Below are 23561 nucleotides of genomic sequence, written 5' to 3'. Positions count from 1 at the left end.
ATATATCCCTCTCTTAAATATATACAGTTTAATCTAAATGCCATAGCAATTAGGTAATTATCATTATGCATTTAAAAAATACATGAGCAGGTTCTATAGTCAAAATTTACATCATTTTCCCCTCTTTTAATTCAGTGTGCTCATTCCCCTTTAGAACTTTATCTTAATGTATATTTTAATATATCCTAATATATTTTAAAAGATATTTTATGCTTAAGAGTATTTTAAAATTATATACTGTATTATATATCTCTACAGCAAAAACATGTACATTAAAGTTTATTAATTTGTTTCTATGATCAGAAAGAAAATAATTTTCTTCTGGATTTAATGTTCATTGCATTACAATAATTATTAGTTTCAGTGACTGATTGGAAGAATATATACATATTACAAATTATGATAAATAAATACATAAGTAAGGTTTTTATTAGAAGACGTATCATTAATTGGATGTATTTTTTCAATTATTGCATTTATCTCTGTATTGCTATAATGAGGCAGGATTTCAGCATCAATTCAATTTCTATAGATGTGAATGCTGAGAAAATTTGTTCACATAAGAAGTAGACAGGGATAAAAGGAGTTTATTATAGAAATACCACTCAACTCTTTGAACTCCTTTTGAATTATTTGTCAAAATATAACCACGGGAATCTATCATCAAAGAATAGTTTTAACTATTGATCAGCTGGTTATTTGATTATATGCTCATGCAAACCTGATAAAAGTGAGGAATTGGAAACTACCTGATATGGTTTAATTAAAATCAACCATCAAAAGTTATTCTCTTAACATTGACACAAATGTTCAGTTGCCTCTTTTCTTGGCACCATGTTTTTATATTCCAAGGCAATGCGCTATTATAAAATTATAGATGGGTGAAAGATATGCCTTTCTTTGTAAGACAGGAGATAGGATTTTGAAAGTAGAAGCTTGTTTTTTTTAGAAAAGAGTGCCTAAGGAGTCGAGAATCTCAAAACTGATTCTCTTAAAGCCATCTGAGCCTGTCTACACGCCTATCTTAACATGAAACAGGGATACGTATAAAATTGCCACTAAAAGGAAATAGTATTTTTAAAGCTATCGTTACTTGAAAAGAATCATAGTGTTAACACAGTAGCATCAACCTTTCAGAGAAATAAGGAACATTACACATTTACACTACTGAGGACTTTATGTAAATCCGTAGTTGATTATTTTGACAGAATATATGTCTGATTTGACACACTTGAAACTTCACCTTCACATTCCTTGAAGACCATTCAAAGAGACTTACTCCACTGTGTTGAGGTTAGACTAGAATACAAAATATTGGTGTTCTTGAAAGGTTATTTGATGTTTTAATTTAGGGCTCTGGATACTCTCATACATTTCTCTTTCTTTGCTTATTTTTGTTCCTCCACCTGAATTACTAGCTCTTCCTAATATGTGTATATGCACATATATGGGGCTGGGAGAAAAAGATATATATTTATGTATAATATATATATATTTACATATAACATATATATAATACATACATTATATGTATATAATATATACATGTATATGTATATAATAACTATATATTAATATTATATATTAATATTTTTATATATAATAATTTATATATATTAACATATAATGTATATGTATAAGTATTATACGTATAAGTATATAATATATGTCTAATATAATATATATTATATGTAAATATATATATTATACACGCATATATATATATATATTTTTTTTTTTGGAGACAGAGCCTTGCTCTGTTACCCTAGCTATAGTATAGTGGTACAGTCTCGGCTTACTGCAACCTCTGCCTCCTGAGTTCAAGTGATTCTCATGTCTCAGCCTCCCAAGTAGCTGGAACTACAGGCGCACACCACCACCCCTGGCTAATTTTTTCTGTATCTTTAGTAGAGACAGGGTTTCACCATGTTGGCTAGGCTAGTCTCGAGCTCCTGACCTCAGGTGATCCTCCTGCCTCAGCCTCGCAAAGCGCTGGGATTACAGGTGTGAGCCACCCGGCCCAGCCTATGAGGACATATTATATGTCTTTATTATAGCTCTTTTTATATTGTACTTATGAAAGTCAATTCATTCTGCTTCCTAAGCATGTCTCAGATCTAATTCTACCTGTTTATCCGGCACTCTCATTCAGACCAACATCAGTTCTCAGTTGGTAATGATCTTCTGACTGCTCCCCGGCTCCATTCTCTTCCTACTTCGGGATCTCCACCGTGGAGTTACTATAATTTCGTGTCTAATAGACCGATCAATTCCATATTCCCTGACTCAGAAATCTTCCGTTGCTCTTACTTACAAGTCTAACCTGTTTCTATGCTGCCAAGAGGACTCATATTAATATTTACTTTTATTAATTATCTTGTACTTACCTATTCCCAACTACTTTTCCAGACTTTTTCTCCAGCAACTATCCTCATCTATTTTACACTCTAGTGACATTTTCTTGAACACGTATCATGGTTCACTTATTAGAATATATGTCGTAACAGACACATAAATTTATTTTCTTAGTGATATTCAACCTAAACTTCTGGTTACTTGTGAAGAAACGTTAAAATGTATATGTAATCTGTTTATACACATACATTGTATAAACACCTACACATATATATGGTATGTAGTGGGTATATCCTTTTCAGAAAAACATTTTTATTGTAAAAAATTTTTTTAGATCACATTGTTAGCACTAAGCATGGCTATATAACATAGGAAAAAAAATGACAAAGAAAATATTTTAAAAATGAAGGAGGCCACGATAAAGAAAAACCAAAATCCTTAAGTATATCAATGGTTTTCAAAAGGTGTTTTGAAACGTACATGCAAATGACCACAAATTATATGTGTGTTAAATTCTGTTTTATTAATATTAATAAGAAAAAGGACTTACAGCCGGGCGTGATGGCTCACGCCTTTAATCCCAGCACTTTGGGAGGCTGAGGCAGGCAGATCACGAGGTCAGGAGATCGAGACCATCCTGGCTAACATGGTGAAACCCCATCTCTACTAAAAATACAAAAAATTAGCCAGGCGTGGTGACGGGTGCCTGCAGTCCCAGCTACTCGGGAGGATGAGGCAGGACAATGGCGTGAACCTGGGAGGCGGAGCTTGCAGTGAGCCGAGATTGCGCCACTGCACTCCAGCCTGGAAGACAGAGCGAGACTGCGTCTCAAAAAAAAAAAAAAAAAAGAAAAAGGACGTATGTATTTGGCCTGTAACCTAAAACTCAACTGATCATAGCTATCTTCTTGTAGTTCTCTTTTGGATTCAGCATAGTGAGGTAGGATGAACACTAACATGTTAAAAGGCAGGTTCTGCTAACAGTTCCAACACTGACAAACTGTGTGATCTTTAGCAGGTCATTTATCTTTGCTAAATCTGTTTTCTAATTTATAAAGTAAGGATTGATATATAATATATTTGGCTCAAAGAGAAATTGAAACGTGGGATAACAGGTGAGAGTATGTGATTACATTTAAAGAGATTTAGACATGTATTGTATCACTGAAGTATTCCTTATTCCTCAGTCTCTTTAATTTTAATCCTAAATTTCTTTAGAGGATCTGGCCTATCCTGATGGAAGGCATATGTTGATAAGGCTAATAAATGGCCAAATAAGGAAATAAGGGATGTGTTGGGGTTTTTTTCTTATTTATTTATTCTATGTTTCTTCCTCATTAAAACAGTTTTGGTATGAACCATGATGGAATTGGAAATTCTTGTGGGACGAAAGGTCATGAAGCAGCAAAACTTATGGCAGCTCACATTACTGCGAATACCAATCCTTTTTCCTGGTCTGCGTGCAGTCGAGACTACATCACCAGCTTTCTAGAGTAAGTAATCTCTGGAGAGTGATGATAAATTGCTCCAGAAGTAAGCCACTGGTAGAAGCCTAACATGTAGTGCTTTCAACTTTGCATAATGAGTAAGTTTTATAGGGCCTACTGATGTTTCAACTGTTTCCTAAATACTTTAATATATCATTGTGGCAATTTTTTTTTCTTCATATAGAATTTATAGAATAGAGGAAGTGGAGCAAGGATGTAAGTGGGACTGATGGTGTGAGTGTTACAGTTGTTTAATAAATGGGAGACAATTTCAGAAAGCATTCAGATTTGCATGATTTAATAGCCCATAGGCCAAATTTGAGTTCAGTGATTACATATTTTATTTTGTCGGTGAAAAAACTGAGTTCTATAGGAAAGCCAAAGTATCTAATAGTAACAAACAACAACAACAACAAAAAAACAAACACCAAGGAAATGAACACTTTGAGAAAAAGATTTGTTTTTGAAAATGTATTAAGCGATCCATTTTTCTACAGTTTGAGAACTTTTTGGTCCTTTAATGTATATTCCAAGAGTCTGGTTATTTAAATGTGAAGAATACAAATTAGCTCAGGTATAACTATGTTAAGAAAATCAGATGTTCTTCCACATCTCACTTGCATAGGGCTTCAGGATTGTACTTTGGAAACTGATAGACTTGGGTCTCACTTTCTAAGTGCGTGTTCCTTAACTTCTCTAATCTTCAGTGTCCTAAGTTGTTAAATGAATTTAAGTCATACTGTTTATGTCATCAGGTGTTATATATGTGATTATATGTCATGCTATAATGTATATAAAATACATAACAGACATTCTTTAAATGGTAAATATTATTTTAAATAATATCAAGATTTCAGTGCTTTATTGCTTTACCATTATTTTTAACTGTTTTGTGCCATTTTTTTCTTTGGGGAGGAGACATTAAATACTCTGTGAAAAAGGAAGGTATACATAAAGCACAGGCCAGCAATGGAAATTCTTCTTAAAAATTGGCTCTGTTCAAAGTTTATATTAAAACGATTATATTGTAAAATTTTAAAAATTCAAACAAGTTACATAGGGTAACATTATTTATTAAAATTTCCTTCATATCTACTAATAGCCAGAGCATATATTTTGAAAACTATGATTAGATATTTTTAAAAGGTCACAAACAAGAGACTTTAAATTACCTAGCACAATGCTTTATTAAAAAACAAATCAAAAGATAAATGTTTAAAATAAGCTCTTTTAACTTAATGTAATAATAAAGGTGAAGGAATTTGAAATTTATTTCAGAAGGTAGTTCTTCTGATAACCATATCATAACCTAATAATTTTTAATCTTAGTAACAGAAAATTATAAGATTATACTTGCATACAGTGAAAACTGATTGAAGTGCTATAAAGGTAGATCACAGAGCATTTGTAAGATATCTTTTGGTCATTCTTAATACAAAGCACTAGCAATATCATTTTCTAAGATGGTTTTAATGAGATCATTTACCTAAATTTTAAACATATTTGAAGATCCGCTCTCCCTAGACATCAAGTCAGATCTGGAATTTCTCCCTTGACTTGGCTTATGTTTTTATAATGGAGTCTTAATGTCCATCACCAGAAAGACAAACTGTATAACATGCTCAGGATTCCTGTGCATTTCTGATAGTTGCTCTTATCTTGTTTTTTTGTTTTGTTTTGTTTTGTTTTTGTACCGTTTTCTTTTCTCCTTTATCTTGTTTCTGTCCCATTGGCTATATTGCACAGCTCATTTGCTAGTACCATCTCTGTATACTAAATACAAGGACCAGTTGTGATCTCCTACTAGATCTTGTCTACTTGAAAGCATATTGAGGCTAAGACACTCCAAAAGGGAATCCCTAAATTGCTGGTAAAATGCAGTTTAAAAATCACCCACTGGTTTGGTGAGGGACATAAAAGTATTACTAGTTTCAATAAAGTGTTCCATTGAATTAATTAAAAGAATTGATCCAAAAAGCATTATTTAAGCTTTATTGCATGTATGTGTAAGCATGATTAGTGTTGACAGGGTTCTAATGGGCTTATTTATCCTGTATTTTATAAAAATATTTCTCATGTACATCCTCATGGGAATGCTCACAAGGTTAAAACTGTTAATGAAAGATAGATGTGAAGCACAATGGGTAGAGACTTGGGGAAAACTTGGCTTTCCCTCCTCTTTAATAATAAAACTAAACAAATCTGATTATAATCTGACCAAGCAATAAAGGGTTTTTAAACACAAGGCTCTTTTAAAAGGTCAGTTCACCGGAGCACAAAGACCATAACAGTAACTTTCTTGAATTTCTTTGTTCCTTTTTATTAATGCAGTGAACTTAATTGCTTTAACAGCTATGCGTGATATTTTTTAAAATCCAGTGCTATTTTGATCAGGGATTGAGGTTACATTTATGTTTTATAGTTGGCTCGAAAAGGCTCATAACATTTTATTTTAGCTTCTCTTCTCAAGAAAAAGAATCTTGAAAGATGAATTGTTTAGGAACTGCAGCCCAGCCAACAAAACGCATACCTTTCTCTACTTAGTAGCTGTATAGGCCAAAGATGATGGTGGATTTTAACAATGAGCTTTCTATGATTTATAGAGATTCACTATTCACTATGTTCAACTGAAAACGATTCCATGGCCAATAGAATACAAAGTCTCTTGTGTCATTCTAAAACACTAGGTGCTATTGATCAATCAGGAGATGGTGTTTACCAACTCCCAATATTTTTTTTCAGATTTCTTAAACTCGGTGATTCAATAAGTGGTTCATGAATCGCCCAGAAGCCGTCCTGATTAAATAATAAAGAACCCATTTCCGTTAAAATGGACGTGTTATGCCAGCTTCTGATGTTTTCCGGCGACGGCTTTGCAGGTAGTGTCTTTCCTATCTGCCTGCGGGACTGATTTATTTATTTATTTAGACTATAGAGAAAGGTGAACCTGGTATTATGGCTCACACTCATTGATGACTATGGGCCAATTTACCAGGCAGTGGAAGACAGCCAGAAGTAATTTAAGCCAGTTTTTCATACATTTTCCACCACTTAGCAATAGTAAAGAATAATTTCATAAAGGTTTCAAAAATTATGGGGGCTCTGTGAATCAACTCTTGCTCTATTAAAATTAAAGTCTGTTAACTTTTTTGAACTGTCAAAGATCCATAGCAAAATTTCCTACAGTTCCAAATTAAATACAGAGTAGACATTTTCACAGAAAGAATGGAAGCTGAACATATTAAGAGAAGCAATGTTACAGTTGGAGTTGACCTAGGAAGAAAGGTGACTGTAGATCTACAAGAGAACTGACATAAGATGAGCAAGATGACCAAAGCACTCACATTTCCTCTCTAGCAATGACCTTCAAAGGTCAACATCAGACTGTTATATAAAAAACAATCTTTATAGATGGGACGTTTTTTAAAAAATGTAGAATCTAAGAACTTGGCAAAACAGGTTTCTCCTCCTTCTGTTTATCTGATACATTTGGGGAACCTTACTCTAACCATAATAACTTTGATAAGTCATAATTACATGTGGGGGAAAAGGGTAAAACCATTCTCAATACAGTATTTGTGTCTTGAAAGCTTCAAGCTCAGTTATATTAAGGGTGAGAGAAAAAGATTTGCCTTAAAGGCAGTACATTGTTAGCTTCATTGAGAAGACTGACGAAGCAGTTTATGAGACTATAGTACGTAAGACAGTTGACTTACTATAGATGATATCAACCCAATTCTATTTTGCTTAATTTATGTGAATCAGCACAACTTAGTGGAATAAAAATAGGAGGTGGCATTAAGTGTTAACTTTTTGTTGTTGTTGTTAAGAGACTGTTAAGATATATACAGGGTTATATAGAAAGATTTATTTTTTAGATTGACCCACTGTATTATAGACTGAAATTCATATTTTATGGTATAACTGTTTTAGTGAAAACACATCTAAAATCACAATTAAGAGTATATCCTAATGTGTTCTGGAAACAAAGCTATGAGTGCATATTTTACATAGGGATCTGTAAATTTTTGCTGATGACCGAACTCTAACTCATATTCCTATATTCAAGGCTAATTTTTGGATTATGTAAATAAGACCTCTCTAAATTAGAAGTAGAATTCATAAAATATGACTTTCTCATCATACTGCAGACATTTTGGGAAATGTAAATATACTTTGATTTACTGTGAATTTCATAATCAAGGGAGAAGTATATTCTAAAAGTAATGCATTTTTTCGCTTAGTCTTAGAAGCATAAACAAAAATAGAGTCTAGGAATTCAATAATTATCTGTGTTGCTGTAGATATTAACTAGGGTTTGGGTTTTTAGTTGTGATTATATGCTGCTAGGGAAATAATCACAAGTCTACTTTTTATATGTACAATTTTGATCTGACAAGTATATGTTTAATAATAAGTTGTAACTACATATCATAGATGGAGACTAACACTATTCTACATTTAATAATGAGTGAGGTTCATGTTTTCTGAGTGGAAAAATTTGCATATTACACCAACATACAAACCATCTATGTTTAAAATTATTATTTGATGAGAAGATTTGTATATAATATCACTACAGTACTATTATAATTTTGATAGTAGCATAAATAACACTGGACATTGTAAGAATTGTATAGTTATATCTCAATTAGCTATAAGACAACTTATATCTAATATTTTATGAAAGGAAATATTAGGTTGGTACAAAAGTAATTGTGGTTTTTGCCATTAAAGTAATTGCAAACACACAATTACTTTTGCACCGACCTAATAGATTTACACATTTATACCAGGAGACATACAAAAAGTGTTCATATCAGCATAATTTGCAATTCTTAGAAATTGGAAATAATCCAGATGTTTATTAGTAGAGGAATTATAAATAACTGTGACATACTTATAAATGGAATATTAAAGAACAATAAAAATGAACAGGCTACAATTACATTTACACACATCAACATAGAAGTATTTCATATTCACAATGTTGAGCAAAAGAATAAAGTCACAAAAGACTACCCACAGTGTGACTGCTTTTATATAGAGTCTCAAAACTGGCAGATGAATAATTAGACAGTAAAATTATTAAGCAAAGCAAGGAAATTATTATTATAAAAAGTTAGAATAGTAGTTACCTTTGGGAGTGGGGGGAAATGAGGGATATTACTGGAATAAAGCACTTGAGAATTTTCATAGGAAAAAAATAAGGAAAAGCACTCTCAGGGTTAAATATACATTGCTCACATCTATGTCTTCTACCTCTGTACCTATATCTGTAATATTTCATAATGGTAATTGATGACTCAGAGGCATGAAAATATCCAGAATTATTTTAAGAATTAATTAGTAACTAATAATTATCGTCTATAGACTTTAGTTACTTGAACATAGCAGGAAAGTAGCAGACAAATTTTGGTTAACATAGTGCAAAAAGCATTTTTCTTGCTTAACCCTTAGTTAAGAATTAAAATACAGGCCAGATGCAGTGGTTCATGCCTATAATCCCAGCACTTTGGGAGGCCAAGGCAGGAAGATCTCTTGAGACCAGGAGTTCTAGACCAGCCTGGGCAAGATGGTGAGACTCAGTATCTACAAAAGATACAAAAATTAGCCAAGCATGCCTCTGGTCCCAGCTCCTTGGGAGGCTGAGGTGGGAGGATCACTTGAGCCCAGTAGTTCAAGGCTGCAGTTAGCTGTGATCATGCCATTTCACTCCAGCCTGGGTGACAAAGCGAGATCCCATCTTAAAACAAAAACAAAAGAATTAAAACAGGAAAACTATCCCATCCCTCAAATATTTAAATCAAGGTTTTACTGTATATACCAGATATGGTTACTAGAAGGAAAATGTACTACACATGTAGTAAACATGTGTAGAAATGTACAACCAATTTAAATCCACCTTGCAGATACATCCCCACATTTGCTTTACTGGAAGACACTTGACTTGTAAACCTTGCTAATTTGTACAAATATAGCCAAATCCATTTCAAAAGTCCTTTGTTTATTCCACGTTTCTAAATGCTGGTTCATTTTTAAAGATCCATATGGTTTTCCTTTATATTTTATTTCATATGGTGTTTTATTCTTCTGTAAAAATATACTGGAAAAGGAGAACAAGACTTGTCTAGACTACATTAATACAAAGCAATAGGTGCTTCCAAAGAACTAAAACAAAAATACACTTTTGGGATAAACTTTCTTAGAAGAGTTTTGACCACAGGTGCCTGCAGTTCATGGCATTCTTGGTGGTATGAAGGCCATTGCAGTTGTCCTCTGGTTTGGTATTTTTTAAAGAACATGAACCGTGATTAGAAAACCACTAATATTAATATATTAAAACAATAATTTTAGATGAAGCAATTATTCTTGCTTCCTTCTGGGTTAAGTCAGTTTCCAATTTGCCATCAGAAAAGAATTTTTTCCTCAGGATATCTATTCTTAAACTCTTCTTTGGGATCTACGCAGTTCTTCCTGTGATTCTGGGTTAATTTTATGTATTACTAAAAGTAATTATTTTAAAATTAAATAAAATAAGTTGGTGTCACCAAATGCTGGTGTCACTTAGGTGAATATATCCTACACTTTTTTGGTTATGCCATTGTAAATATTTTTTGCCTATTGGATACCTACTTCAGTACACAATTTAAAATAAATATTTTCCATAAAAAAGATTTATAGTAGTACTTAACTTGTTATTTTATTTTTATTACATATTTAATTCCTTTCATAAAGATATTTATAATTTTATTGTCAATAGAAATGAAACAGATATTTTAGAAGAAAATTGGGGAATTAAACTACTAATTCAATTATCTCACCAATATCCATATTATCAAAATGGTTCTTTTTCCATTATACTATTCAAATATGACCTCTTTGTCATTACTCTTAATATATAATTTAAAATTTACTAGTAGCATTACATTTGCCTAAAGTTTGCATATCCTTATAGATTAAAGATATTTTACTTAATAAAACCAAAAAAGCATTATTTAAAAAATTCATCTAGAGGTAATTTTTCTTGCTGAGGTACATGTCAATTTCTAAAAGTATAATAAAAAGGAAATAAAAAAGTGTTCTGTTATGAAAACTGGATAGCTGGGTGAAAAAAGGTTGTTCTTTGTTAGTTAGTTAGATACCTTGAGCAGTGACAAATGAAATGATTGTAGTAGCCAGTGGTAAAATCCATCTATATTAGTACCATACTTAATATTCCATCTAAATATTTCTTATTGATTAAAAAATTAGGAGGGCATGAAAGAAAGGAGAAGGATATAAAGAAGACAGTAGTCTGTCTCTTTGGTCTTTAACTCTATATCACCTTAGGAATAGTATGGTTCAGTTTTTAAAAGGTATTAATTTGCTGCTGTGTGTGAACATACCTTTTTATAGAACACATTGACTTTGACATGTTAAGAATATGAGAAACTTTTAAGTCAATAGCAAAGTCATTGTTATGCATAGTTCTTTCTTAGTTATATCTATAAATGAAAAATTGTACTGTCCTAAATAACAGTTGAGGAACTTCTACTTGTGAAATTATTTTCCTTTGGCAAAGTGGATGGAAAAGATTTGGAAAAAAAAAAAAAAACACAAGTGCTGGCACAATGGACAGGAATGTTGGAAAAAATTTTTAAATGTTGGCATAGGAATTCTTTAAAAATTCTAACTTACTCACATGTGAAATGAAAGTAAAAAAGCATCTGTCCTATTTTATGCACACCGACTAAATAAAAATGAACAATTATATTTAGCAAAGTTTAAAGCTCTTTAAACTAAGGTATTTTGTCTGGGTTTTGGCGACCTTTATGTTATTTGTTCCACTGAATTAAAATATTATGTTTGAGCGCAGGCATAGCTTGAAACGCAGAAATTATACAAAGAAGAGAACATTCTCTTTTCCAATTCTGATGATCCTAGATGAAATATGAAATTTTTGAGAGACTAAACACTTCTAATATATTTGAGAGGAAAACTTTGGTCGTTGGCCTCATCTGTCACTCAACCCATTTATTAGTGAAATATTTCAAGAACCTATGGACATGCCTTAACACAACGTCTATTGTTCTGCCCAAGGTGGAACTATATAAATTAGGTCTTTAAGGATTATAACCATAATTATTTTTTTAATTTTCTGCATTTCATGTTTTTAATTCTACTACCAGATGTGGTTATATTTTCAATAAAAACAAACAAGAAGCTTAGAGCAATATGAAATTCTGTTTTGATTCCTTGAGAAATTAGTTTAAATCAAGGCCAACGTGACATTTTCAGATTGTTGTCTGAAATGATTTTATTGTGTCTTGGTGCTGAAATGAATTATTTGGAGCTCTTATTCAGGTTTCAGTAAAACTATTCTGTTCTGCCATGTGATTATTTATTCGGAGAATGTGTTGTTTTTCATGCATCAAGTTATTAAAACAAAGCTCAACACATGGTTTCATAATTGTGACTGAAATAGTCCATAGAGTACCTAATTTCCTTTGATCCTTTATGTTGAACAGTTCAGGCCGTGGTACTTGCCTTGATAATGAGCCTCCCAAGCGTGACTTTCTTTATCCAGCTGTGGCCCCAGGTCAGGTGTATGATGCTGATGAGCAATGTCGTTTCCAGTATGGAGCAACCTCCCGCCAATGTAAATATGGGGTAAGAAGTCTTCATCCTTATGTTTCGTCATTTATACGTGTTCTTCCATGACACAAATGTTAAGATGGAATTATGATGAATGTCAGTTCCCTCTAGCAATATCTTTAATTTAAATATGGCTTTTGACACTGCAGTTTTTCTGATATCATATGTACAATATTTCTTCTAAATGTTTCAATAATCCTAAGTTAAGCACATTACAGATTTCTTGTGAGGGATGCAGGTAGAATTTTAGTAATTCTTAATGTGTTTTTCTTTAAATCTTGAATTTATGATGCCAACTTTATTTCATCTTTTGAAATGTTATGGCTTTAAAATCCCTCTGCCACTTTTCTGATACTCATATAATTGAGCTAAAGGGCATTTTTACATTAGCTAGACAGCTTTACTTTTATTCATACTTGATAGTACTAAGTCACTTCATGTTGCTTCATCCACTGCCTACATTCCAGCACCACAACCAAGCAGGAACAAGATGACATTAGCTCAAGTAGTGAAACAAGGAAAATTGCTATGAAAGAAAAAAAATGTAGGCATCATAATTTATTCTGCATGTCTGCCTTAAAAAAAAGTCACAGTGTCTGCATCAGAAAATGAATAAAATTATTTTTAAGTTTCATAGACCAAGATTTTAGTGGACATGTTAAGAACACAATATAAGCATAGTGAATGAAAAAATTGGTTTTTAATATGTCAAATTGCTTACCAAAAAAATTCAGATTTAAAAAATAAGTTGAAAGCCTTGATTTTTTTTTTTCTTTTTTTCCTTTTTTTTTTTTTTTTTTTGAGACGGAGTCTCACTCTGTCACCCAGGCTGGAGTGCAGTGGTGCAATCTTGGCTCCCTGCAACCTCTGTCTCCTGGGTTCAAGCAATTCTCCTGCCTCAATCTCCTGAGTAGCTGGGAATACAGGCGTGCACCATCATGCCCGGCTGATTTTTGTATTTTTAGTAGAGACGGGGTTTTGCCATGTTGGCCAGGCTGGTCTCGCACTCCTGGCCTCAAGTGATCTGCTCACCTTGGCCTCCCAAAGAGCTAGGATTACAGGCGTGAGCCACTGCGCCTGGCCTGATTTCTATTTTTGTGCAAATAGTCTTTTAAATCCTCTTTTAGAAATAATAATAATTAAGTGTTAGGGTAGTATTGTACTGTATCATTGCTCTGTATGTATCCTCTTTAGGTACAGAATAAAGGGAAGTGTTTTCTTAAATATCTCTTGGGTGACAAGTGTATTTTTATTATTCTTGTTAGGCTTTAGCAGCATATTTGTGCACTAGATTTAAAGACTGTGTGTGATTATATGATATGTAGAACCTCGTGTAAAACTTTGGCTTATCCTTAATCTTATTTTGTATGGTTCTAGTTTCTTTTGTTCTTAGGTTGTTTATGTTTCAATAAAAGTCAGTCAAACTTTAATCATAGTCTTTCTATATATACTTGTGGATTGATACATTGAAATTCATGATCAAATGAACTTAGAAAATTTCTGTTAGATTATTCGTATCTATGTCTCTCATTTCTTTGTTAGCAAGTGAAATAATCTATATTTTTGTTTTCTATTGGAAACTGGGTTTTAACTCCACCTGCAAATTTCTACATTAGATAATTTATATTATCAGTTTTATAGAATCTATGGCTACACTATATAGTCTTTTTCTCTCTCAAATAAATTAATAAAAAATTGACTTAATTCTTCTTGCTATATCTATATATCTAATTCAGTTCAGACTAATTGATTTGAAATGAGATAAAGAATACAAAATTACATATTTTTACTTTATGTTCCTGATATTCGGCTTTTATATTCTTTTTATTTGAGATGGAGTTTTGCGCTGTCACCCAGGCTGGAGTGCAGTGGCACAATTTTGGCTCACTACAACCTCCACCTCCTAGGTTATTCTCTCACTTCAGCCTCTGAGTAGCTGGGATTACAGGTGTGCACAACCACACCTGGCTGTTTTGTATTTTTGGTAGAGATGGGGTTTCACCATGTTGGCCAGGCTGGTCTTGAACTCCTGACCTCAAATGATCAGCCCGCCTCGGCCTCCCAAAGTGTTGGGATTACAGGCGTGAGCCACCGTGCGTGGCTTGCCTTTATATTCTGAATATGTTTTGTTTATAAAGACTTCTGTAATAGATACAAAATAAAATTGGAAAACTTTGAGAGAGACATTAGCATCTTACAGACCTTTACAGTTTTAAGTATTTTATCGTGAATCCTTTTCACTTCGATTTGTAGCAAAATAATGGTTTCCCTAGATTCGTATACTATATGAAAATGCTTGTGTTATTTTTTTAAGTTCTATATGTTACTAACAAAGTGTATTGAGTCATAATTGATTCTTTACAATCACTCCCACCTCTGAACTTGTGTCGGTTTACACAAATCTACGCTGGTTTATATCTGGTGAATCCCTAAAGTTTTAAACAATTCTAAATACTACTTTGGAAAACAATAGTGGCTTCAAAGGTCAGAGTCCAGTGGGTAAGCAAATCATACTTCAGATGGCAGCTGAAGGGAAAAACAAACCAGCCCTGATTTATGTAGCTGTCTGAGTGTAGCATGCTGAAATGAACACTAAATACAGTTGCTGTAGACTTAGGAGAATATTTTAGAATTTTTGAGAGGGGATACATCTGGTGTTGAAAAATCATGAAATGATTCCTCTTTCAACTAGCAGGTCTCTCATGATGTCAGAAAAGATTTTAAAAGAACTACAGAATGGGCCAGGCGTGGTGGCTCACACCTGTAATCCCACCACTTTGGGAAGCCGAGGTGGGTGGGTCAGGAGGTTAGGAGATTGAGACCATCCTGGCTAACACGGTGAAACCTCATCTCTACTAAAAATACAAAAATTAGCTGGGCGTGGTGGCGCATGCCTGTAGTCCCAGCTACTCAGGAGGCTGAGGCAGGAGAATGACTTGAACACGGGAAGCGGAGGTTGCAGTGAGCCGAGATAGTGCCACTGCACTCCAATCCAGCCTGGGCTACAGAGGGAGACTCCATCTTAAAAAAAAAAAAAAAAGAAAAGAAAAGAAAAAAAGAAAAAAGAAAAGAAAAGGACTACCGAAGGATCTATACTGCAGAAGTGATCAGCTTTCCATCTCTTCCACTTGGCCATGAAGTAGTCATTGCTGGGTTACCAATGATTACATCTGTAGTTATGAAAAATCTTGCCTGAATTCTTAGTGAGTAGGCTCATTAATACACATGTTAGTTATGTTTGGAAATTTACATGAAAATTTTTCTGTTTTATTTTACTCAGGGCAACATTTTTCACTATTATTCTTGCATATCATCTTTTCTTATTTTTCAAGTGTTCTTAAATTCCTATAGAAGTTGTGAGGAGGTTGTAATGGCTATAAATACAAAAAACAAAACAGTACAGTACAAAATACAGAGCAATATAGTTGTATAATGCAGTATTCTATAAATGATATATAGTTTCTGGTATTTATGTAGTGACTTTTTTCTGAGCTACTTCAGATTGAGTTGATAAAAATCACAATTATTGGCCAGGCGCGGTGGCTCACGCCTGTAATCCCAGCACTTTGGGAGCCCAAGGCAGGTGGATCACCTGAGGTTGGGAGTTCGAGACCAGCCTGACCAACGTGGAGAAACCCTGTCTCTACTGAAAATACAAAATTAGCCAGGTGTGGTGACGCATGCCTGTAATCCCAGCTACTTGGGAGGCTGAGGCTGGAGAATGGCTTGGACCCAGGAGGTGGGGGTTGCAGTGAGCTGAGATCATGCCACTGCACTCCAGCCTGGGCAACAAGAGCAAAACTCCATCTCAAAAAACAAACAATCAAATCATAATTATTATATAATATTTTATAGGTGAGGAAACTAAAAATACAGAGTATGATATACCTACTCCAAAGTAAATAAATAAATAAATAAATAAATAAAGTCCTAATTGATGTCAGTTCTGTTTTCTATTAGGAATAGTAATTATGTTAATGAAACACAGGTAGCAGATGTATTTTGTTTCACAAGACACTTGTTATTAAATTTTTATCAGGTAATGTCTGTTACTAAAAATCTTCTCTAAAGTCCCTATATTGTCCCAGTCTTTTTTGGGAGAGAGGTGGTCGGGAGACCTTCTCTAAAGTCATTTTTTAGGGTCATAAGTTATCAGATGTCTGAAACTCTTGAGTCCTGGATTTGAGTGAATTTCTTTTCTTTTACCTTATATAAAAAGATAGGACGTCTTCAAGGTAAAATACAAGTACAGACAAGTAACCTGCAAAGCTAGATTCTTACTAGATCATCTGAAAATACCTGCTAGCTCTGTTGTAGGTTTCTAAGAGGCCTTGGATGATTCCTGGATGAAAATACATTGCGAATAAAACAGCAGTATCAGTATGTCCAAGAAATGTTTCTTTGGCTTTTTAGAGTAATAAGCTCTTTCCTGTAAAACTCTGGAGAATCTGTTGTCTCTTCCATTTTCCATTAATCTCCTCTTTTTTATTAGAAAAGAATTACAAAAACTGAATTATCAAAAAGCATAGTGCAGTAATAACAATAAGTTTAAACGTAGGAAGGAAGTCACTAATGAGCCTATATAATGTAGGGGCTGTGGGTAATCTTTTGACTGCTTCCCAAAAAGCATAGATTAATTCAAGGCTCAGCCTCAGCTTTAGCTCTTTATTTTTTTATTCTGTCACTTAAATCATATCTCAAATATTGTTTTCCAGTACACTTAATGGTTCAGTATAGGTTAACAATATCCAGTACATAATTTACTGTTAATTATTAAGAGCTGATTGTTCATCTACAGGTAGATTTAAGACCACAAAATCAAAGAAATTTTATAGACCTCATAGCTTTGTTTATTTATGGGAAATTTTTATTGTCTATGAAGTTTGTCACTGTTTACATAGACTTAAGTGTTAGCACATAAATGCATAATAGTGTGTTGTACATGTTACTGCTTATTTTAAATGTAGAACTGAAGAATGTTTTATCAGTAGGCCATATATCCTGAACCATAAATGGGAACACATGAGCTAATACATGGTGTCATGATGGATGGAACAGCATATTTTTATCAGAATATTCTAAATTAAAAAAATCTGTTCCCCATAAACTATTACTATGACCTAAAATTGACCATTAATAGATTTTACTCAGTTTTGGTCCCTTTTTTCAGTGAACAGCAGCCAGGTTGTTCTTGTAAACTTCAGATAGCAAAAAGGTATGACAAGCATGCAAATTGTCTTTTATTTACCTGGCACATGACATTCAATAAATGTTTTCATTTCCTCTATGAATCTCTGTCATCCGTGATGACATTTCAGTATAGCTGATAATGCTGGTACTGCTTTAGGAGAATCTGAACCTTTTGTACTTTGGGGAGCATGTTAAGATATTCCAAGGCGCACATACTGACTCAATTTCACTCTTCAGTCTCAGCTCAAATGCCAGTTTCTCTTCAGACAGGCCCTCTGTCTGATCATTCGTTATTAAAAAGGCTTTCCTCAGTTACTCTGTTTCACATTATACTGTTTATTTCTTTCATAGCACTTTTAAAAATCCATAATCATGTTGCTTATTTGGTTACTTATTAAGTGTGATCATGTAAATGAGGCCTTTTCTAACAACATTACTTAATATTGTACATCCACGTGCACACACAGACACATACACACACACACTTCCTATCATTTTCCTTGTCTTATATTTCTCAATATTTATCATTTCCTGACATTCTATCTATTTTACTTGTTTATCTTGCTTATTACTACTTTCCCCCCTAGGAATTATTTTCCTTAGGGGCAGATATTTTGTCTGATTCACAGCTGTATCCCCAGTGACTAGAACAGTACCTGGCTCATGGTAGGTGCTCAATTAATATTTGTTGAATGAATGAGCTGATAATTATAAAGGGAGTGTAATTGCCATGAGGGGAAGGATTCCACCTGACTTGTTTATGGCTATTTGTGTAGTGACTAGCTCAATGCCTGGCTCATATGGGAACTCAATAAATATTTGACAAATAGATGAGTGAGAAGAGTTATCTGGTGAAGAGAGTGGAGAGAGGACTGTTGGGAAGACCCTGAGCCTGTGTGTTTGAAGAGCTGAGAGAAAGCCACTGTGCCCAGTGCTCTCAAATAAACACCACACAGAAGAAACAGGAGAAAAAGGTAGAAGCCAAGTGTAACTGCACCTTGTAGGCCACGTTAAGTTTTTATCTTAAAAGCAGCAAGATGCCAGAAAATAACATAATGTCTAAGGCATATTATGTCTTAGGAAACAAATGTAATTCTGTAATCTGGAAAACCCATGTTAGAAAATTAAAGACTTTTGTAAAGTGATCTGTGGTGTCCTCTTTTCCCTTTTCTCTTGCCCTCCAAACACACCCTACGCAGAGTACTAAATCATTAGAGCTCTGCCACTAATGATTCTCCAGTGTAGCAATGTCCTTACTTTTCTAGGTAAATATAGAATTTATTCTTTTTATACTAGATGGTGCTCATAACTCTGAAATGAGATGAATGGAGGTGTTTGTGTGTAAAGGTATGTGGGCTCCATAATTTTGATTTAAGATTGCAGAATCCCAGTGTGTTGTAGTGGAAACATAAAATAACTTATAAAAAGAGAATATGACATAACTTTAAGACTTCACATTAATTCTTACTCTTTCCAGTGGAAACATATTTGTGGCCATTGTTATATTTTACTTACAGATCACCAAACTTGAAAGTTTTCTCTTCTACTTACCTCAATTAGATGATTAATGATAGAATAATCTACAAGCGGTTGAGTACCATATTTGTTCCAAACTTTAAGTGATAAGAGATTTTAGGATTTAATATTAGAAATGAAGATCAAGAGAGTAAATATAGATATGAATTTGGATTTATTAATTTATAGTAAGAAATCGAGCCACATAGTTTATATTCATTCAATTCTATTGAAATCTGCATATTTTCTCACCGAAACAAACCTACCCGGTAGGCCAATTTATTATCAAAAAATTATTCAGTAAGCATTGAATAAAAATACGGGGTAGTGCATATTTTCTTAATATATTAATTAATAACTATAATAATAATGCCATCAAGCTGTGCCTACCTGAATATAGCTCTTTGATGTCAGGGTAACTGCTAGAGACAAGATAGTTGAGTTCTCTGATCAGGGTATCCTTTCCCTGGAGAGTGTTTAATAAAAACTGGCATACTTTGTCTCTCAGACTCATGCTTATTCCCTTTTGTTTATTTTATTATTTTATCACCACCAATTAAATAAGATTCAGTTATTATTGCATTGTTATTGAGAATCATTCTTTCATATAATTGTATGTTAGTTGTACGAGTCTTTTGGAGATATCACTGGCCACCTATGCAACTTTTTTAAGAGATACAGACAACTTGGGAGAGGATAGCAGGGAAATACTGAGAAGTACATATAAGGGAACGAGAAAATGAGTTTGAGTAGCCTGTAAAAAAGAAAGCTAAATGTTGGCCTCAAAAACCATTTTCTGGTTTTGGAACACTTATTACAGTTTGATTGCTGGTAACAAATTGTTCTGCTTCCCTACCAAGAGCATAAAATATCCCACAGTTGTCTTAATTTTTACAGCTGGAAGGTTGTAGATTAGGTATTAGGAAGAATTTCAAGTTATTAAATATTAGAATGTTAAACTGAGAAAGATTATAGAATCACACTTTCCTTGAAGATTTTAAGGTGGTAAAAATATTCTACAGTGTCGTTTTATACAGGTTTAGGGAATAAAAGGTGTGTAATTATTTTAGCACCTCAATATTCTTTTGAAATCCAAACATATTTATCAGGCATATACTTGACAAGAAGTTTATTTGATTTTTTTCTTAAATTCTAAGCTAAAATCATAAGTCCATGATCACTTGTATCTTTAAAGATTACTAGTTTTTACCCTGCATTTGCTTCTTAGAGGTCTTTTCTTTTCTTTTTTTTAACCATTTAGTCAGTTTTGAATACTTTTAAGTTGGTGATTAGTTATATAAATGGGATTTGTGGATTAAGAGTTTTTTTTAGTTTAGTTTTTGTTTTTTTGCCTTTCTAGGATCTGTTGCACTTAAATTTCCCATTACCTGTAACATAACAGGATTAAACTATTTAAGGCAAAAATAAGGGTACATTATCCTCTTTCTTCAGATGGCTACTAAACACCTGAAACTAGGCCATAAGGTCACCATATGTTGGTTTTCAATTTTCCTTTGTGTGATCAAATGATAAGTAACCTTTCTAAGCACCGATGCTCCTTCCTGACCTTTAGGGCTCTGCTCTCCCTCTTTACCTTCAGGATCCTTTATTGCAAGCAGCTGTTGAGAGGTGTTACTGATAGGCTAATGTGGACAAAGAGGATGTTTCATATTTAGAATCAAGGACCCAACATGCATAGAATTTAGAGTTTCCCAAGGGCCAAAAGTGTGCGCATGTCTCTTTTTTAGTCTTTAAACTTTATTAAAAAAATTTTTAAAACCAGTCAGCAACTGTAAACCAACAATAAAATCCTAAGCTCCTCAACCAACTGTTAGACCCCTGCCTTCCTTCTTGGCCAAGGTTATTCCAAAGTAAACCTGAAAATCTAGTTGAGGCCATGATGGGAAGGTGCGGTCAGACATACCTCATTATACTGTCCTCTCTTTGGAAGGTACAGCTGACCAACATTATCATTAAAACAGAGATCTTAAGAGTGATGAAACAGATTCTTTGTAGCAATAAGATACCAAATTCCAACCTGACTCTCGTATAGCATCACATGACGGATAGCAGTCCCCGAAAGAAATGGGAGAATTTTACCCTAAAATCTATTTATTTGGCATATGTTGAAGTGGCCCTGTAGAGCTGTCTCTTGTAGGGAGAATACACATTCTGCTGAGAATCCCCTTCCCTTTCCAGGTCTTTTCCTTGATCCAGGAGAGAATTAACTGGGAGTCTGGCACCTTTTTAAGTCTAATAAGAAACATTTACAAACTACTCTCTCTGGGAAGCCTGCTACCTGGAGGCTTCATCTGCATAATAATAACCTTGATTTTCACAATTCCTTATCCTAACCCATACATTCTCTTCTATTGATTCCAGGTCTTTAGATAATAACTCTTCCAACCAATTGCCAATCAGAAAATCTTTTACTCCATCTATGACCTGTAACTCACCACCCCTTAAAACGTATAAAACCAAGCTGTAGCCTGACCACCTTGGGCATATGTTCTTAGGATCTCCTGGGGCCCTGTCATGGGCCATTGATGACTCATATTTGACCTAGAATAAATCTCTTCAAATATTTTACAGAGTTTGACACTTTTTTGCCAACACCATAAAGACACCATTTTCTCTTCACATACTGCTTTCCTTAATGACATAATAATTGTAAAATGATTTTGTACTTTCATGATGTCACCTCCTCCCCTTGTGTAAGCTGCTAATTTTAATTTTCTTCGGTAAATAGGAGAGTTTCTATTCCCATTTTTTAGTCTGGTTTAACATATATAGTTTCTTAAAAATAATGAAAACATTAGAAAAGGTAATTCTAACATTATTTAGAAATTATAGTCTTTGTGAAGCAATCATTCTATTCTGATCAAAAAAGCCCTATTTTAGTTCTTTACAAGGTTGTTTTCTGCATATTAGGTAAGTTATTTTACATTAGATGATTATCATAAAACTGTTTTCTAAATATACTTTTATTACCCACTTATATTTGTTAATATTTTAAATTATTGTTAATATATGCAAATAGTGTTGTTCATTTCAAAACTCATGTAAACCGAAAATCTGTGAATTGATACTAAAATTTTAAATAAGTAGGAGTATTTTTAAATGTCTTGTTTCTTGGAAGGCCATGAAACACTTTTGTGAAATATGTTAACAGTATCTTTTTAAAATCCACACACAAGTGTTGATATTACATTTAGAAGTTCAGTAATAATAATGCATAAGTTGATTCCTAAACTCATATATTGAGTGAAGATGTTATAAATTAGTACATAATAGTTATAATTTGGAGATATTGTCCGTTAAAATCAAAGTAAAAAATAGGAGGGTATTAAGTTTAGTGAGGTTTTATATTTTATTGGAATACGAAAGTAAACCATTACTAATCAGCCTTAACTGGCCAGGGACATTATTCAGTTCTGGTACATTTAAGAGAAATGGGAAAGTAGCTTAGGTGTGTGGCGATTATCGGACATTGATATCGAACAGAGCTGCTTCAAATCTACATCTAGTTAGAATTGAAACAAATTGCTAAATGATTCTGAACCTAAAGTTTCTCACATTTTCTAAAGAGATTACCATGATGAATAAATGAGATACAAATATGAATATGCCTGACATGGTAGTTGATAGTATACCCTGAAAAAATCATTAGTTCCTTTCTTTTATTCCTTCCTACAACATCCCTGCTAAGTGATCATGAAATATGTGCTGAAGTATCTACAGTGATGGGGATTCAGTTTTAGTTCATCATGGTTCACTCTGACTTTTGGAAGATTCTTCCGTATATAGAACTGAAATCTGCTTTTACGCATTGATTGAACTGACTTCTCTTCTAGGATGACCTGCACATTTTTTCCCCAATCATTTATAAAATTGACTTTCTAAACTCTAGGAAAATAGTTCCAGTTTCAACAACAGGACAAATAGTAAACACAATCATTCCTTCAGGTATGAAAACAAAAATGCTAGATAAAATAAAACTAATAAACTCAACTAAATTTAGTTCATTTAGCTACAACATGTATTTATGTGATCAGAAAGGACATAGGAACAGTTGAGGAATGATGCCAGTATAATGCACAAGCCTTGTTTTTTTATGTGTGAATGTTTCCTAGTATATTAATGATTTGAAGCTATCAGGCAAGCTTTCTCATATTTAAAGATACAGTCTATAGCATTAAAGACTCTTAGAAAGGCCTAAAGAAAGGTGTTTTTTTAATTCAACATGGTGGTTGGCTTAGTGGCTTTATTTCCAAATCACTAAGCTCTCTATTGCAGCCATGAGGGTAGATGAAGAAGCTGTGAGGATACACATCTTTTATATCATTTGTGTTATAGTTTAAAAGTTGATTGATAAAG

The 23561-nt window shown here is 33.4% G+C and overlaps 1 protein-coding gene across 13 annotated transcripts in view; it reads left to right on the top strand.

Annotated features, from left to right (window-relative positions):
* ADAMTS6 (ADAM metallopeptidase with thrombospondin type 1 motif 6) overlaps positions 1-23561 on the top strand; it is a 331685-nt gene that overhangs the window by 178011 nt on the left and 130113 nt on the right. For 12 of the 13 annotated variants that reach the window (XR_010139960.1, XR_010139961.1, XR_010139962.1 and 9 more), the window contains 2 exons: positions 3702-3848; positions 12353-12494. Coding sequence is in view for 10 of the 13 variants with exons in the window: in XM_024247310.3 (XP_024103078.2) it covers positions 3702-3848; positions 12353-12494 (289 nt within the window). In the remaining 3 variants the exon portion in view is untranslated. The remainder of the gene's footprint in view (positions 1-3701; positions 3849-12352; positions 12495-23561) is intronic. The other variant, XM_063724118.1, reaches the window with a different exon arrangement.

Source organism: Pongo abelii, chromosome 4, assembly GCF_028885655.2.
Source record: "Pongo abelii isolate AG06213 chromosome 4, NHGRI_mPonAbe1-v2.0_pri, whole genome shotgun sequence".
In the NCBI taxonomy this organism is placed as follows: domain Eukaryota; kingdom Metazoa; phylum Chordata; class Mammalia; order Primates; family Hominidae; genus Pongo; species Pongo abelii.
This window is presented reverse-complemented; position numbering and strand designations above follow the sequence as displayed.